The sequence below is a fragment of the Lolium perenne genome, chromosome 4 (genome assembly GCF_019359855.2).
Source record: "Lolium perenne isolate Kyuss_39 chromosome 4, Kyuss_2.0, whole genome shotgun sequence".
In the NCBI taxonomy this organism is placed as follows: domain Eukaryota; kingdom Viridiplantae; phylum Streptophyta; class Magnoliopsida; order Poales; family Poaceae; genus Lolium; species Lolium perenne.
Genome location: NC_067247.2, coordinates 233,411,890 through 233,423,253, shown reverse-complemented (window position 1 = coordinate 233,423,253; position 11,364 = coordinate 233,411,890). Strand labels below are relative to the sequence as shown.

General features: G+C 43.8%; 2 protein-coding genes across 4 annotated transcripts; both read left to right on the top strand.

Annotated features, from left to right (window-relative positions):
- The first annotated feature begins 755 nt into the window (after positions 1 to 755).
- On the top strand, positions 756 to 4,967 carry LOC127326111 (premnaspirodiene oxygenase-like). Its single transcript, XM_051352971.1, has 2 exons — positions 756 to 1,243; positions 3,714 to 4,967. The coding sequence occupies exons 1-2, from the start codon at positions 788 to 790 to the stop codon at positions 4,785 to 4,787; spliced, it is 1,530 nt and encodes a 509-aa protein (XP_051208931.1). The 5' UTR covers positions 756 to 787; the 3' UTR covers positions 4,788 to 4,967.
- Positions 4,968 to 6,269: 1,302 nt separating this feature from the next.
- On the top strand, positions 6,270 to 10,725 carry LOC127326114 (serine/threonine-protein kinase 12). Of its 3 annotated transcripts, none has more exons than XR_007867618.1 (5): positions 6,284 to 6,729; positions 7,031 to 7,183; positions 7,268 to 7,348; positions 9,016 to 9,274; positions 10,227 to 10,725. XR_007867618.1 is itself a non-coding variant. In XM_071819097.1 (4 exons), the coding sequence occupies exons 1-2, from the start codon at positions 6,446 to 6,448 to the stop codon at positions 7,269 to 7,271; spliced, it is 288 nt and encodes a 95-aa protein (XP_071675198.1). In that variant the 5' UTR covers positions 6,270 to 6,445; the 3' UTR covers positions 7,272 to 7,348; positions 9,016 to 9,274; positions 10,227 to 10,725. The 3 variants fall into 3 exon arrangements, 1 of the variants encoding a protein (XP_071675198.1); XR_007867620.1 differs by having other exon boundaries at positions 6,287 to 6,729; positions 7,136 to 7,183; XM_071819097.1 differs by lacking the exon at positions 7,031 to 7,183 and having other exon boundaries at positions 6,270 to 6,729.
- Positions 10,726 to 11,364: the final 639 nt, after the last annotated feature.

The window sequence follows — 11,364 nt, the reverse complement described above, 5'->3', positions numbered from 1 at the left end:
AATGGCGCAAATGAAGCCCCGTGACCTTTGACTTGGCCTATCGTTGACTAAGTTGCTAGTTCAGGCAGTGTAAAGTCAAAGTTCTGTATTAACGGCCCGTTTGATTCGTCACGCAAGGTCTCCCTTAATCAATTGAATCTCATTTGAATGAACAAGCTAGCTAGAATCAACGAAAGAGGAAAACGTCAGCAGCATGGGATGGACGGCATCGCGGTAATTCGCAGCCAGTACTTACGTGAGAACTGAGATAAGACTTAGGATTAATTCAAGAAGGAAAGTCATCACCCTCAAAAAAAAGAAAGAAGGAAAGTCATCATCGCCACGAAACAAAGTCCGCCCGCATGCAATGACAATAGATATTCTATCTACTGCCCGTATATGCCCAAATTAGGTGCTGTTTCCACGGAAAATACCAGAATGAGTTTGGGTACGTGTATTATGTCGATATTTACTCGTGTAAGTTTTCACGGGAAATACAATTGTGTATGTACTGTTCATAGAAATAGGGAATTTTATTTTCACATTTATATGTAGAGGTCATATATGGTCGTTCTTTATGCCAAAATTTGCACAAATAAGTGTCGACATAGGATATACATGCGTGCATTTTAAAAAATAAATCTGAAACTTTGAAATAACACTTTTTAGAATTTTTCATAATGGAGTGCACATGCACCCTTCTACCGAAAATACATGTGTGTATACACCTGACAACCCGTTTCCACAGGTTATATATGTGTGTATACACCTGACAACCCAAATGCACGCATCAGCTCGCTGAACAGCCATGGCCGATCTCTTGTGCCAATCTCTACTTGTCTCCGTCGTGGTGGTGGTGCTACTCCAGATCCTTAAGCTCTCCCTCCGGCCGAGAGCGAGGACACCACCTGGTCCGTGGAAGCTTCCTGTGATCGGCAGCATGCACCACCTGCTGAACCTGCTCCCGCACCGCGCCCTCAGGGACCTCGCCGCCGTCCACGGCCCGCTCATGATGCTCCAGCTCGGGGAGACCCCTCTCGTCGTTGTGTCGTCGAGGGAGATGGCCCGCGAGGTGCTCAGGACGCACGACGCCAGCTTCGCCACCCGCCCCAGGCTCCTCGCCGGGGAGATCGTGCTCTACGACTGTGCCGACATCCTCTTCTCGCCCTCCGGCACCTACTGGCGCAAGCTCCGACAGCTCTGCACCGCCGAGATACTGAGCCCCAGCCGTGTCCTTTCCTTCCGGCACATCAGGGAGGAGGAGGTATGGATCGTCCATTTGTCCGTCATCACCAAAGAGCTGCATACACAGTTACACACATACTATACTAGGAATGTCAGTCTTGATTTGTGCCAGTTTTAATTCTACGTACCCTGACTACATGGGTCCGCATACGATCGCAATCATTCGCTAACGTCAAAGCAGGAAAATTGGTACAGAGAGCACCGGATCCTAGGGTAACTGAGAGATTATTATAGCCCAAACCTCTTGACTTAATTTGTATGATAAAAATTGGTAGATACACATTAGGATAAGTTTTACTAGGTCCGATTGAGAATTTCTTGCAAAAAGTGTATACCTTGAATGATTTGTGGATGATTCCTATTCACATGAAGCGCTCCGAATTTGCATCTGCTTGAGTGGTCCCATCTGCTGGTCCTTGGCTTTATTAGTTTTGTTGTGAAATGTATATGTGGATTGCCTAGCCCTTTTCATCAGTTCGGACTTTTGGTTCAAGTGGCTAGTGCATAAAGCTTAACATGGTATCAGAGCCCTAGGTCTTGAGTTCAAATCCTGGTTTTCACATGGCTTTCGCAATTAAGCCTAAAAATTGTTGTTGCCCCCCTCTATAGCCACCGCTGTTTCGGTGTGATCTTCTTCTTTCACGTGTTGACTTTCTCTTCTTCCGTCACACGCGAGTGGAGGTGTTGTGAAGTGTATATGTGGATTGCCTAGCCCTTTCCATCAGTTCGGACTTTTGGTTCAAGTGGCTAGTGCATGAAGCTTAACAAGTTTAAAGTCCGACTCGCTTGAGCCTCCAGTAAAAAAAAAATGCTTCACATTCCTCTTCTCCAATGAGGCTCCAGCAGTGATGTTGCCAACTCCAACGAGGTTAGGGTTTGGTGTTTCATGACAAAGAATCATTCAAGATGGTGTCAGTTGAGGATGAATTAGAACAAGTAGCAGGCGGTGAATCATTCAAGTGATTTGCATCTGCTTCACTACGGGAAAAAGCCTTTACCGGGCAAAAAAGGATCTTTGCCGTGCGATCTGTCGCACGGCAACAACAAGTTTTCGCGTAGTGCTTGGCCCTGGTGATCATGAGATGGTGCGTAGTGGAACACAAATTTTCTAGTGGTGTCGGTGCTTGCTGATCATTGTTCAACCACTCATTCATTTCCTAGGATTCGTGCTAGGGTAGGGGTACTTTGTTTCTCATTTTGTAATCCCAGACAAAGGCACGACGTAGATATACAGAAATTCAACAAATCTACCCATCTACCTTCTCACTCCATGACATATGATAACGCCGGCATGTACCTAGGTGTAAGTGAGCGAAAGGGTATGTCTGGAGGTAAAAGCGCAATCTTTCTATCCACCCACAAACATGCTATTTATGTTTTGAACCAAAGGTCCAAAATTTTTTATCTCTTTTTTTTTATTTGAGATCATGGTGATATAATTTTCAAAACAAGATCAATCTTGGACACGGATCGAAGAAGGTTGAAACTTGAATTTTGAAACTAAACTAATTTAACATATTTACATGTTGACGTGACATGCATGTTTAAGTATAATAGAAGTTTCCTGCACATAAATTTTCAATATTTGTGAAACATATTTGAAAATATTTTTGGAACTGTCACATCATAGGAAAATTATCAAATAATAGAATGATGTGGACTTTTAACAATTTAAAATAATTTATGCAAATCCATTGAGATGATATCATCCTTAAAATTATTAATAAATTAATTTTTTAGCAGAATACATGATATATGTGAATATGAGATTGGTCGTATTGACTGTGAACGAATCACGATGAAACTCAAGTCGAGATCCTTGGAAAGACATAGGCTCCTCTAGAAATGCTATTTTTTCGTCTGTAGTGATGACGCTGCTGGTCACTAGAAAATATCAACTTCCTCAAAAAGTAATACGTAGACAAGTTGAAAGTACGCAGACAGCTTCAGCCTAGCTCAGCGAGTGAAATACGGAGTAATTAATAGTAAACGGTGCCAAGTGTATATACTACCTCCGTTTCAAGGAATAAGGCGCACGCGTATTCCAAGACGAACTTTGACCATATAATTTTAGCAACAAAATCTTGATTATGTTATATGTATATAGTATCGTTGGATTCGTATTGAAAAACACTTTTTAATGATACTAATTTCATACAAACAATGTTTATCTATTTGAAGTAATTCTTGGTCAAACAAAAAGCTCGTAAAACGAGGACGCCTTATTCCTTGAAACGGAGGTAGTAATTGCTGCTGGTACGTATTCCGAGACGCAAAGTAAAACCCACGTTCAAGAATTCCAGGGCGACGAGTTTAAGCTGCTTCAGACCTTCAGCGCCTCGTTCAACGTGGGCAGAATTAAGCTCATGGTTCCAAAAGCATTTTTTTCATGGTTCCAAAAGCATTTTTTTTCATGGTTTCAAAAGTTTATTCTGCTAGTATTTGTCCTTTATACCGTACATCACAGAGACCCTTGTGTAAATGTACAGGTGAGGAGTCAGGTAGAAGACATCCATGCGGCCGGGCCATCGACGCCGGTAGACGTCACCATGACTTTCTATGGCCTAGCTATCGGCATCGTCTCCCGGGCATCCTTCGGAAAAAGGCAGAGGAAGAAGAGCGCCCAAGAGTTCCTGTCGGCGATCAAGTCCGGGGTCGCTCTGGCCAGCGGCTTCAAAATCCCCGACCTTTTCCCGACCTTGCGCTCCGTTCTCGCCACAGCAACCGGCATGCGCCGCACCTTGGAGGATGTCCACAGGACGGTGGACTCCACCATGAACGAGGTTTTAGAAGAGAGGAAAGCCGTCCGAGCTAGTTGCGGCGCGTCGGCCTCGGCCGTCGAGGAGAACCTCGTCGACGTTCTCATCGGCCTACAAGAGAAAGGCGGCCTAGGGTTCAGCCTAAGGACGAACAGCATCAAGGGCGTCATACTCGACATGTTCGTGGCTGGAACTGGCACGCTGGCGTCGTCGCTGGACTGGGGCATGGCGGAGCTGATGAGGAACCGGAGGGTGATGGACAAGCTGCAGGGAGAGATCCGGCAGGCCTTCCGTGGCAAGGCGGCCATCAGCGAGAGCGACATCGAGGCAAGCGGCGGTCTCCCCTACCTGAAGCTCGTCATCAAGGAGAACCTCAGGTTGCACCCTCCGGTGCCGCTCCTGGTGCCCAGGGAGAGCGTCGAGGCTTGTAAGGTCGACGGATACATGATTCCGGCTGGTTCGCGCATCATCGTCAATGCGTGGGCTATCGGGAGAGATTCAAGGTACTGGGAGGACGCTGAGGAATTCAGGCCCGAGCGGTTCGAAGATTGCGCCGTCGATTTCATGGGCAGCGACTACGAGTTTCTGCCGTTCGGGGCCGGCCGGAGGATGTGCCCAGGCATCTCCTACGCGGTCCCCGTCTTGCAAATGGCGCTTGTGCAACTCTGCTACCACTTCGACTGGTCTCTGCCGGAGGGTGTCGCCGAGGTGGACATGACGGAAGCGGATGGCCTTGGCCTCCGCCGCAAGTCGCCGTTGCGGCTCTGTGCCACGCCATTCGTCTCCGAGTCGAAGCACGACTAGCTAACTGAGCTACTTGGCATCCTTGTGCTATTACTAGTATTACATTTAAATTGTACTGTTGTGGGTGGAGATTCATACTATATTTCGAAACCGATGCAAAAATTTATCTCTACTACTATGATGTGAGTGTTTTGAATTTGAATTTACCACACTCCTCCCAGCTTCCCCGCCATGGAACTATTGTAGCCGTTCATTTTCAATTCAAAACTATCATCTACCATCAAATATTAATGGGAACTAGTTGAATGCCCGTGCGTTGCCACGATCCTTTTAATATCTTCTCTCCTCACAAATATTATAGTAAAAAATCATGTGTAGGAAAGATATGTATATATAATATTCAAAAGCATACTTGGTAATCAATTATATTCTAAAAACATTAAAGATTCAACTTTGTCTTTTCTGTAGTGGATAAAGATAATTTTTTGAATAGAAGCATATAAAAAATGGGTTATGCCAACTCTATATTCACCTCCTTCATGGGAAATCACAGATCAATTAGTCAAGGCTATGTTGATATTTCTAGAACATAGAAATAATCTATTGTTGATCTTCAGAGGTGAAAAACATATTGAAATATGCAACATGATTGCAAAAAAAGGTTGCACAATTATTTATCGCCGTTGCCATGTCCAGATAAGGCCTTCGATCCCATGGACTCACATGACAGCTGAGAGTGGCCATCGCTACCACGCCGACCCCCACAACGGAGACACGGTCAGCCTACTCATGTGATTGGTAACGCATGGATACAATGGTTGCATCATATGCCTGATCGAACTTGCTTCCTCCACAAGAAAATAAAAATAAGAAAAAGAAACTGAACTTGCCTCTCTATGCACGATCTAATTGGTTATTTGGGTGATTTAATTGTTGTTGCCAACCTTACCATATCAAACAACTGATTCCATCTTACTTCTCACACAATTCTAAACTGAAACATTATTCGGTTGTACACACGTAAGACATGTTTTTGTCCAGCACTGCAGAACAAAACAAAAGTAAGCTTCATCCTAGCTGAACGAATTTCCACAACAGACACGACTATGTTCAGAACAGTCCACTTGAAGAAAATGCAGGTTTTTAAAGAATGTACACCAGAAATTGCATATTAGTACACGAAAGCTTTATCCACCTTTCCAACAAATGTTGGAGCACGTCCATGATCCATCCTAAAAAAGACCGTCTTCTAGTGCAAATATAAAAGAATAAAAACTTGAATAAACATGACGACATTATACCCTATATAATTTTCAATCAGTTTAGGGCCCTTCATAATGATCTAAGTACTGTAGATGTGCAAATTATCCACTCATTTGTCCAACCATCGCCCGACGCGTTGCTATTTTTCACTTCAGTTATCTGCTCGGTTACATCTTTTGCTTTTTTTATTGGCCGAAAGGTGACCGGCTACCGGTTGTTTGCCCTGTCGCTTCCTCTCCCGTTTTCCACCGCTTTGACCGAACGCTCGAGAACCAGAACGATCGGAACGCCTTCTCCGTCGCTTAAAGTTCTGTCCGCCGCAGGAGGCGGCACCTCCAAGTCTCCAACATTTTCTATAGATTCCAGATTTCCAGCCAAGCACATCAACAATCAACAGAGGAGACGGCATCGTCCGAGCCGCCGGTGGTCGCTGGGGTTAGGGTGAGAAAGCTGTCATGGCGGCTGACCGAGGCGCCGGCGGCGGCAACTATCTCGCTGGCGGAGCGGAGGGGTCAGAAAAAGCGGCCAGCATCGCAAATTTCAAGTTGATATACATGGCCCACGAGGGAAACGCGGAGGGAATACGCGAGCTACTCGACGCCGGCGCCCACCCCAACTTCCGCGACTTAGATGGCCGCACGGCGATGCATATCCCCGCCTGTGAGGAGCACGCAGTGGCCGTACAGCTGCTCTTCGAGCCCGGCGCGGGGTGTTGGTCGGAGTCGTGGTTCTTCTGCTGGTACTGTCTCCGCGTGCGCCCTTCCACTTCTCTCTCTGTATGCGCAGCTGTTGTTTCTTTCTTTCGCTCATTGTGCCGCTAGCAGCTCTCTATGATTTCCGTTGCCGCTGCTCCTCTCTCTCTACTATTGCTCCTCCTGCCATACGATTTCTCTTTCCTCTCTCCCTTGGTGGATAAGTCCGTGCAGATCCTTAATTTTTTTTGGTCTACTTATGTATGAGCTCATGCCTTCTACCTGTTCGGTATTATGCTCATAAGAACTAAAACTGATTGTTTCATGTTTTTTTTGTGGGATTCTAAGAGTTAGGACAATTGCAAATTGACAATACACTGCGAGCACGCATGGTTCAAGATTTTGTGTTGATTTTGATCTGGTGACTTTTGCCTTGCTATATGGGCGGCGCAGAGCCGATTGCTCGATATAGTTTACCCTGGAGTTGTGAAGATGCACAAGGTTGTAAAGGGAAATCTGATGCCTTATCGTTTTAGAGTGGAGTGTCTTAGATGACCGTGATGCTTATTTTGGGACGTTTTGCAGGTGAATTTTGATGCGAAGAAGGACATGATCCACCACTATAGGGTTCTCTAGGACATGTTTAACAAGCTGCAGTTAAGCAAGGTACAAGCTCTCGCGTTGCCATTTTCTCTCAGCGTTGCCATTTTCCCCTTGATCCATGGATTGCTCATGATTTGTTCTTGCGGTTTTCATGTATGAGTATGGTGTGTTAATGTCCAAACTGGAATATATGTTTGTTCCTGCTGCTAGCATCGGGTAATGGCCAACTCATTTGACAGTGAAGCCGAGTAGAGGTGGTCAGGTGGAAATGAAATTCAGAAATGTGTTTATGTGATTTGAAATATATTGTCCATGGATTGGTTTTCTGAAGGAGGGGGCATCGTAGGTTCAGATGGCTGATTTAACTGGAGATGGGAGATTTATGTTATTTGGTTTTTCTATCATTTCTAGGTTAGTTTAGTTGATAATAGGTTGGTTCAGATGGTTTGTGTATCTGCATAGGTACATTCCGATACTTTTCGTACTTTATACTTAGATATTTTTATATTGTTCTGCAACACCATCTTTCTTAGTTTGACATGGGTTGGTAGCCTGTAGCCGTCATTTAGTGTAAACTTTTGCTGCATTTAAAATTCTACTCTTTTCTTGGTAAGCTTTTAGCTTTCATGTGATTTTATTATTAAATTGGTTACTAGATTGCTCTTATGCTCTGTAACTGAATGTACTTAATAAGCTTGAAACACGAAATGTGATGGTCCTGGTTCCATTACATAAGCATGAAACAATGCATCAGATTCAGTGGAAACTACAAGAATGAAAAGAAGATGTCTTTTTGCATGTACGAGCGCTACAAAGATGAAAGCAAAACACACGCTACACTGTTTCTTACATACATTGATTCTCCATACCATCCGATCAAGATATAGAACCCATTGACGTCTCACACTCCCATGGGCTTCTCAATTTTATCGCTCGAGCAACAGCTGTATCCATGTGATTGTCTATATTCAGGTTTACATGATCTAAGAAAAATAATCATGTAGTGTTCAAGGGAAGTTGTTTCATTGCTAAATAGATAAACAGTTGAGATTTATCTTTTTCAATATTCACGCAAAGGCTCAATAACATTTTTTTTGTTTCATTTTGGTGGAATTACCAGTGGTTGGTATATTTTCTTGGTAACCTATATATACAGCAGTTTCAGTAATGATTAGATGCAACATATATCATGGAGCAGTGTGAGATTGTTTTTTTTTTTACTTTGGTTTACTAATGTTCACCTGGTCTGGGTTTGTGGATTTTCTTTGCTGCACCAGAAAAGTAAGATGGTCATTAATTGTGGTGTAGTACACTCGAACCTGTTGAGCATAAGCTTCATTTTTTCTTTTTGCATGATTGATGCTTTTACAATTCCTTTTGCACTTCCATACGCGAGTTATTGCTTAAGAGAGGCTTGAAGCAGCGGTTGTATATGGAATCATTACGTAGCAAGCATTTAGGCACCGATGAAATGTAGATTGGGCCAATCTAAGAAATTTAGTGCATCACATCATTTCTACTGACAGGAAAAGGCTGAATACGGCGACAAGCCGCGGCTTTAGCAGCAATAGAAAGACAACAAATAATCAAATTTAACTGTATGTTGCAGATGCTGCAAATATCTGTAGATCTGTATGTTGGAACTTAAAAATCATCAGTCGTTAAACATATCTAAAAGTTTCATAAAAGGCTCATGTGTAGTCTCTGATGCTATCCTATTTCTTATGCAGCCAAATTCAAACTCTGAACTCCAAGCACAACCTGTTCGAACAAAGCACTGGATGTTTCTGAGGTGTTGGTCTTCCTCTTCGGGGCGCCCACACCCACTACTCCGGCGGCGCCGTGGGTGGCCAAGTCTGCATTCATTGATCAATCGGTGCCCTAAGGGTGCCTCAGCGGGGAAGATGAATATTCTAGATGGGCGTCTCGGCGGATGTCGACAAATGCGAAGAGGAAAGACGGGATGGCTTGCACCATAGCCAGAAACAAGTATGTACTTCTTCCTTATCCGTGTGACTATCTCTGAAAATCTGTAGTTGCACACTACCAGTAAGATACAAGACTGAGGAAATTGTGTGATTATTTCCTCAAAAATATGTGCTAGCACTAAAATAATATTCAGCTCATTTAGACATATATTTGCCTTCCAATAATGAGACCCTGGACATGTCGACAAGATCATGGCAACTATAGGACACTTGAACAGTGTGTATGTTGTCTTTCTGGTTGATGGCCATGATCGATTCTCACACCAATCAAGGGCTGAGTGGGTTAATTTTATATAGCATTGTTGTTTTAAAAAAAGCGTACAGAATACTAGAAAAGTGAGGAAATTTTGTGCTCATATCCTCATAGATATTAGCATTATTAGGAGTGCAATGTGTTGGCACTGAAATGGCATTAAGCCCATTTAGACATAGGGTTGCGCTCCTACGTATATGATCAGACCCTGGTCATTGTGTGAATATCATGGCAACAACCATAGTGTAGTTTAATTAGCAGTGTGTGCATTGTTCTTCTGGCTCAAGAACATGTTCGATTCACACCAACCATGTCTTGAGCAGATTATTTGTATGCAGGATTTCCAATATAATTGTATGGCATTTCAACTGTGGTTTACTGATTAGGCCGTTGGCCTTTAAATGACTAAATTAAACAATCCCCTAAAGAAATAGTCGAATGGTTGTATTAGGTATATTTGAGATACCACTGTTGATTTCCATGCATGATCATAGTTGCTTTTAAACCTGGAGTTTTCAATGGCGGAAGCAAATTGTAACTGAAAATCTTTTTTTCGTATCCTGGTTTTACTGTCAGATGTTATGTTTAGTTACAGAGCTAATTTTACAGCATTTCATTTCCATTGGCTAAGCCACAAGAATAAATGTACATATGATTTAGATAAATGATATTCTGATTTTGAACTTTTGTTCCTTATCAGGACTAAGAGAAAATACAACAAATTCCATTCATGGGTGAGGACTCTTGAAGAAAACAACAGGCTGACGACAAAGGAAGAAGAAAACAGAACACCTTACGGACACCCTCTTCGACAATGAAGTTGAGCCCTCGATCCCTACTGACGAGAACGCAGGCCCCGGTCCAGCTGTTGTCCTCCCAACTCTGCTTGATCCCGACGACAAAGCAAAACTCGCTCCAGTTCACAACCTCCCCACACCAACAATGGAACTGACCATCACCCTCTCCTCCAACTACGCAATGCCAGCTGACAGCTTGAAGAAAAAGGAACACCAGCACCAGTCTTAGCATGATATCCACTAAGTAGCTATGTAGTGATCTACTGTCTTATTATCATTGCCTAATATAACGCTTTAGTGACTCAATTCTATAAATAAGTGATCGAGTGCGATGTACCAACACCAATAGCCAATCTCTATTTCACGAACGAAATAGCCTTCTAGCACCATCACTTTTCAGCACTGTCAAGCATAGGTGGCAATCATTGATATTGTTGTCCGAAGGACGAAGACAACCATGCAGAGTACTGACACCCTAGATCGTCCGCCTCAACAATCGCGCAGCTAATTTGGGTACCATCAGCAAAGCCACTCAGAATCTTCAGCCTCCACTCCTCAAACTAGCTACATCCACTATACAATTTTCCTAGAACATGCAGAGACGTTATCTGGCTTAGCCCAGTGTAGATACAAATCGGCAACCCGCAGAATGGTTACAATCTCCACCATGTATACGTATGGCAGTGCTACAGCTAGATAGTTGTTACCTATTAGAGTAGTACATTTTATCTGCCAAAGTTAGTTTCAGATTTCCCAGTCTACACTGAACTTTGTCATCGCTCTTCAGACATCGTGTCACGGGCGCGGCGTGTCGCCGCGCCGATGCCTCCTAGTAAGTTCAGAAGGTAGACAAGATATCCCTTTCGTTATTACATGCACAGGGCACGGGGACCAGGACCAACTCCACATCTGCATTGTGATGGCACGACGCTCCGGTGGCAGTCGACGAAATCCCCGCCACACCAGGTCACCTCCCTCAGACTACAATACAACAATTGAACACACTGGTGACATCGGACTGCAGTGGCTGATGGTGCTGCA

Bases quoted from the DNA above. Each gene is read 5' to 3' on its own strand.
- LOC127326111 (XM_051352971.1), top strand. From the start codon at position 788: ATGGCCGATCTCTTGTGCCAATCTCTACTTGTCTCCGTCGTGGTGGTG. The intron at 1,244-3,713 runs GTATGGATCGTC...GTAAATGTACAG, and splicing joins GGCACATCAGGGAGGAGGAG to GTGAGGAGTCAGGTAGAAGA.
- LOC127326114 (XM_071819097.1), top strand. From the start codon at position 6,446: ATGGCGGCTGACCGAGGCGCCGGCGGCGGCAACTATCTCGCTGGCGGA.